Source organism: Protopterus annectens, chromosome 2.part1 (assembly GCF_019279795.1).
Source record: "Protopterus annectens isolate FY-2018-M chromosome 2.part1, PAN1.0, whole genome shotgun sequence".
NCBI lineage: Eukaryota > Metazoa > Chordata > Ceratodontiformes > Protopteridae > Protopterus > Protopterus annectens.
This window is the reverse complement of record NC_056729.1, coordinates 1,255,019,799-1,255,026,610: the sequence shown is the minus strand read 5'-3', so window position 1 is coordinate 1,255,026,610 and position 6,812 is coordinate 1,255,019,799. Positions and strand designations below refer to the sequence as shown.

Genomic DNA, 6,812 nt, shown 5'->3' with positions numbered 1-6,812 from the left:
TGTATTGCTGTAGCTCAAATACTTTTTGGGGTCCGCTTACTGAAGTTTCTAGTAGCACCCCTGATATTAATACTGGCTCTCAGTGTGCCTATTGCATATAGCTATGAATGCGTCTGTGATGTTTATACTGCTGGGAATCTATGCAGTACATCCATTGACAGGACTTTTAAAAGTCTTTCTGACTGTCATATTCAACACCATGATTCTGTCATATTCAACACCATGCCAAATACAACAACTAATTTATTTTTTAAAGAGCGCAGCCATTTTGTATTGTGTTTCTGTCTTTAAATAGATTACTTATGTGATATCATTTTTGCTCATGTTTTCCATCAAAGCGTACATGGGGCAACTGACTTTATCTCCTTCAAGGGCTTCTAGTTAGGGGATGCTCAGTCTTTATTGCCTATTTCTGTACTTCTTCCAGCCTGAATTTTCTGGAGACAGATCATCCACACCAGGATGCCATGGTCTAAGTGTTGAGTTCTTACAATGGAGCACCCCCTCCCCCACTGCTTTCTGCTGATCACTCATGCCCTTATGTGTGCAGGATAACATGTACATAGCCAACAGAGAACAATGTTAAAAAATATAGCACTTTGGACTCGGTGCTAAAGTACATTTGGCTAGCTTTGGCCACAAAACAGAACAAATCTGTCAACTCTGGCAGCATGCCTACAGTTACAGTTATCAGCAGGTCTGTTTTCATCTCAAGCATTCAGAGGATTCTGTTTTTCTTTCACAATAAAATGAACGTCAGCAAAGATCATGCTTGGAGTGACATGACCCACCTGAGTTAAAAAAAAAAAAAAAAAAAAACAGAAAGAGAAAGAGAGAGAACTCTGTTAAAATATAGTGTTATGTCCATGTTAGCCAAAGCAGCTTGTTTGCATCAATAGACCGCTTGAACATTAACAGTTCTGATTAATCATTACAATGGGAATTTGATAACTTCATGGAAAACAGTTTCTGACTACAGCAGTTTTAAAAAAGAAGGAGGGAATGATAATTATTTCATTCTGACTTAAACTTTCATTAACTGATTCTTCTGTGGACTTAACTTTCACATAGAAAGAATACCATAGTTTTGTGGCTTTCAGTTCTGTTATAGGTGTTTCTCATATAGGTCAAAAACTATGCGTGGTGCTAGAAAATACAGGCATGTAATTGAAACTCCTGAACCTGGAAAATGGGAGGTAAGTTTCATTTACTGGAAGGAATTTATTATGTGGTACTTCACTTATAAGACATTAGTATTTAAATAAACCCTTTCTGTTCTTCAACCATTTAATTTTGCTTTTTATATCACTCTACTGATGGACAAAAGTCAAATCCTTAAAAGTACCAGCATGCCCTTCAAAACATCATATATATGAATGTGTGTGTGTGTGTGTGTGTGTGTGTGTGTGTGTGTGTGTGTGTGTGTGTGTGTGTGTGTGTGTGTGTGTGTGTGTGTGTGTGTGTGTATGTATGTATGTATATCTTTTCAAAATTATTTTCTGACAATTTTATATACATATCCTTTTTCACTTGTGGGATTTTGCATCATCCAATTTGTTTATGTTATTATAGTAAGTAAGGATGATGTTGCAGTGTCTGTATGGTCAAGTACTTCATCAAATGACTTTCAGCGGTCAGCAATGTCCTAAGCTAAGGCACTATTTATTCAATAATATAAGAATGATCTGTAGTGATATGCTGTGGGGTAGATGGAAAGACACATGCTCTAATCAGCATTTTTGGGGAGCCATATTCTGTTAAATACAGAAAAATTATTTAGTAAAAAGTCATTAAAGGTAAATAGGCACCGTCAACTGCATTGACTGAGTTGCAACTTTCCTTTTCATTGTATAAGCCATGAACAGTCTTACCATAAACTTTTTGGTGAATCAGTTACAAAAACATTTCATACAGCGCATGCATATTTTTCTTTAAAACTGTATTTGTTGACTATAGAGTTCCGTATCATGCACCAAGACCCTACAAAGTAAAATGCATGATATCACCTCTAACAAGTCATCCCGCACAGTGTTAAAGGAGTGCTTGCATATGAAAATATATTTTCTTTTTGACTCCACTGTGCAGCACTGACAGAGAAAAAACATTGTATAAAAAGTACTACAGCTATTACATCAAATAAAATAATTAAAACTAAATAAATTATTTTTGTGAGAATTTTTGCAGATGTATCCCCAGTCATTCTTATATATCAAATGGATTATTTTTGTTTTTGCACATGCTTTGGAATTCAGATTGCATGCTCCATGTCATTTCCCTGTTTCACTAGAGTTCTCATCCACACCTTTACTGGCCTGACCAGTATTTACAAATGTTACTGTCAGTAAGTCATGCATTTCCTCTGAGTTCCTATGTACTGTCAGCAATAATAACATTGAATATTGTATTTTTTAAAATAAATTCCTGTGGTACATTAGAAGCATACTTCTTAACCTGCAGATATTAAAAATAGGAACTTCTAACTAAAATCTGTGCATCTAACTGGCATAAAATTTGAATACCAAATAGCAGATAGCTCTTCCTGCTTCCAGTAGGAATGCTGAATATTACTTAGAAACACATTTAAAAAACAGAGTGACAAAATAATATAAAATACAAGCAGATTAACAAAGTGACCGTGTACAATCTGGAGACTTTAATAAACTATCACAAAAGTCTACTAGATAAGGTCGTTTATTTTTGCTTCAGAAAAAGGGAGCTGTAAAATGTGCATCATCTTTCTTAAAATAATTATTTGCACTAGCATGTTTATCATGTGGTGTGGATTTCTGTGTACTCCACAGTTTCCAAAAATCACTTGTGATGAGGGGGAAGTTTGTGAAGAAGTAAATCAAGCCTGAAAATATTGGCATACCTTCTAAAGTAGGGCATCCTAAATCAGGCCTGAAAATCGGAATGTTCTTCCAAAGTAGGGAAATTTGAGAGATCTGATTAGAAGTAGTAGTCCTTTCCACAGTTCTATTCATTATTTTTTATCATTTGCAACAAGAATCAATCAATCTTTTGTGATGAAGCCAGTTCACAGCACCAGTTTACCCTTCTGTGTTCTGTGTATGCACAAGCTCTGAAGTAGCAGTATCAGTAAATTTGTTTTAAAGCTAGGAAGAAGAATATGAGTTCTTCAGTATTCCCAAAAATGAGGACTGACATCCCAGGACTGAGACTGCATAAGTTGTTGTGTCTTTCTGCTTATCCCGGTTAGGGGTCGCCACAGCAGAACTCCGGTCCGCTAATGTTTGGTAGTGGATTTTTACATGCCAAGTTACCAGCCCTGATGCACAACCTTCAATGAAGGCATGCCCATTCACGCATGCCTCCACACAGAAGACGCTCTAGCTGAGAATCAAATGCAATAACGTCTTGCTGAATTCCAGAGCTGCTGTTCTTTGGATGAACCATTTGGCTTAGATCCCACCTACAGAAGATCATGGTAGCTACGGTAAACATCTCATGCCACATGCTTATGAAGAGCAGGGGAGTGTATTCTGGGTCCTGACTAATTGTTTCCATGTCAGTACACTTATCACCTCACAGCATAACTGAAAAAATATAAATAAATGTTGAGTGGGACAAACTTGAATTAACAAAATAAACATAATAAACATATTCCATTCTGCTTCCCCAGTTCATAAATCACAGCCTCCCAGTAGACCACCTTAGATTAATGTATACGACCTCTTACAGTGTAAATCATAAGAACACAGCACTGCATTAGACAGTCAAGATTTGTTAAAAAAATTATTCTTAAGAAGATCATTTAATAACATGTTATCCACATTCCTTAGATTGAATGATCTGTTATAATAAGCCACTCATTTAGGTTAGGGTGTCTAAGGAGGTTCTAGTATGTTTTTGAATTTTTTGCAACTCTTACAATACATCCTACTTTGATGAATAACATGCCTTTTGAAATGTCCCTTATTACTTTTGACTCCCTTTGTAACTTAAAAGACACATATGCAAGCATTAAATTGTTAGTTTTAATTTTTGAATTTATTTAAAAAAAATAATTACCCAACTTTCAGTTTCTTTCTTTGTTTTTCCTATTGCCAATGCATGATTAAGCATATGTCCATTTTTCTTTAAAACAAATCATAAAATAAGTGCAGAATAGGTAACCTACTGACTAATGAAGCTTGAACTCTCACACTTCAGTTGCCCAAGCTTCAACTCACTGAGGATCTGAGTTTTTCCACAGGAAATCACTGTTGTGGCTTGTGCTGGAACTGATTCCCTTTTTGGGGAAATGTCTCTCTTCTTGGAGTTGCTGTGACCATGGAGGGGGGATGTATTGCTGTGACCATGGAGGGGGTGTGTATAACTTTGGGATGTGTGGGTTGCTTGCCCCCAAACTGGGAAGTGCAGTGGGGTCCCCCCATTCAAAAATAATTTAAAAAGTGGTTTTTTGAAAGATATTTTCAGTGAATGCAGTTCAGGGATTCAAATCCTCAGTGCAGTTCCTTTCGTCTAGTCATAGTGGAAGCATGTGGAACAACAATAATTTTCTCAAGCATTCCAACTACTCTCACGTTTCATTATAAGTAGAACTACAACCTCAGGACCACAATTTTATCTTCTTACTTTGCCTTTTTTTCTGGACTTCTGTCTTACCTAATTCTGTTTATTCAGATTTTTCCATGCATTTCCTAGAAACAAACCTTATGTCTTAAGTTTCTTAAACAAGTACTATCAAAACTTTTTGCTTGCTACTTTTTCCTTCTCATCTTTTCTTGCTAAACAGGAAGAGATGATGATTTTACCATGACCCCTTCCAAATATTTCTGGAACTATAACAGCCCAGACATTTGTCCATCCACATAAGTAAATATAATAAAGTATTTCTGTATTACAATTCTCATGTTCTTTAAAATTGGTTCTCTCACCTCTCTACCATTTTGTGCAATTAATGCAGGAAGGGGAACTGACATGTGCAATGAACAGTAGTTTATGGCCGTCCATCATTCCTGACTACCTCAGCAGTGTCAGCATTGCCTCAATTTGTACCAGGCTGTTCAAGAGATTCTAGATGCCCATGAAAAACTGGGTACAGTGTCCCAAAATTCATGGAGGTTCAGGCTATGGTCCACTTCAGGCATATGTATGTATCTCATAAAAAGTAAATCGTCATAATCTGTTGTCATAACTCTTAGCATCTTTTGTTTTTAATCAGAAATAATGTGCAGGAATGTGTGTGTGCACATGCATTTGTGTTGCTTTAGTCTCATAAAAAACTGTATTATCAGACAGTAAAACTTTTTAAGATATACTGGAAATATACAGAAAATCTGGGATGTTTTAAATCTAAAGCTTTGAATGAATTGTATATGTTAACTAGCCTATGCCATCCTGCTCAGCAAAAAATAAGTATGATCATCATTCTATTTAATTTCACAAGTCATAATTATAGATCATTTCCTTGCATGTGCCGAGCCTTACACATTCGCAGTAAAGTACTCTATGGCATACTGCTTCAATGAATAGTCCATATTCCTTCATATCTTTATTGTCGCTACTAAAGAAACATTAATTTGATGTTGTCATGTACCTGTTGCTACTTATTGTCTACAGCTTGTGATTGTCTGCAGTACTGCTTGGAAAACACCTAGGAAATCCAGAAATGGGGCCTTACATTCCATGGTCTGTGGGGGTCAAATATAATCTGCTTAAGGAGATTTTTTTCTCATTATTCTTTTTGTTTATTTATTAATGAAAAATATTTGTTTTCTTAAATAAATACCCTACACACAATACATTTTAACATACATATTCAGCCCATAGTGTAATGTCCCACTTATTTCCCCTAGGTATATCACATAACTTCTGCACCCCTACAGACTGCATTTGATGACATATTATAATTAAACAAATCTCAGAATGGCAAACTTCCCATAACATCTCTTTAATGTTAAATTCATCATTATCTTATTTACCTTAAACTCTCTGTTGGACTCATTTCATTTCATTACTACCCTTTCAAGTGTAATAGTACCCCAACCAGAAACTACTCTAGTTTCTCCTGCCACTAATTCACATCCCCTATACTCCCAGTATCTCCTGTGCACACCTTCATTTGTATGTTATAATCGCTGCATCTTCTGTTATCCAGCTCCGCCTTACCTGATTCAGCTTCCTGTGTAACCACTCATTATTTCCTCTCCTTACTTTCTTTAGCACTCCTGCTGTTAGCTGCAGCTTTGTCCTGTCCTCTGATCGACATGTATCACATACTTGATCCATCACCAAAGCACAATATTTCCATGTATTTAAGACTGTCTTATTAAAAATATTTCTCCGTTCCCTTCTTGCCTGTTCTCAGATTTGTTGAACTGTTCCACCAGCAAACAACACGTGAACTGGGTCTACATTATCTGTGCCACATTTCCAGCACTCTGGCATATGACCCCACCCCTATTTGAAAACTCTTGTTGATGTCCTGTGCCATCTATGAATTAATTGCCAATGTATATATATATATATATTTTTTCACCATTTCCCACCCACAGTTGCACAGCCAATCCTCCTTCTGATTTTGATCTTCTTTTATCTATGGATCACTTGCCTAATCATGGCTGACTTTGTCATCCTACTCCCCACTTGCTTGTAGATGTCTCTTATTCTCCCTTTTCTTATACTTTCTCAACTTTCCTATGGCACTTCTTCCTTCTTTTCTCCAAAGTCCTTCATGATCTCTCAATTGCCCACTTTCTCTTCCTTTTGTACTTCAGCAATCAGTGTCCTTAACTTACCCTGTATTCCCATTGTAACTGTTTAAAATCTATCCAAACCTTACTTAA

General features: G+C 36.3%; 1 protein-coding gene across 1 annotated transcript in view; it reads left to right on the top strand.

Annotated features, from left to right (window-relative positions):
• Positions 1-822: 822 nt before the first annotated feature.
• GCKR (glucokinase regulator) overlaps positions 823-6,812 on the top strand; it is a 678,315-nt gene continuing 672,325 nt past the window's right edge. The window contains exon 1 of the mRNA XM_044062788.1: positions 823-1,196. Within this exon, the coding sequence (XP_043918723.1) occupies positions 1,137-1,196 (60 nt within the window). The 5' untranslated portion in view covers positions 823-1,136. The remainder of the gene's footprint in view (positions 1,197-6,812) is intronic.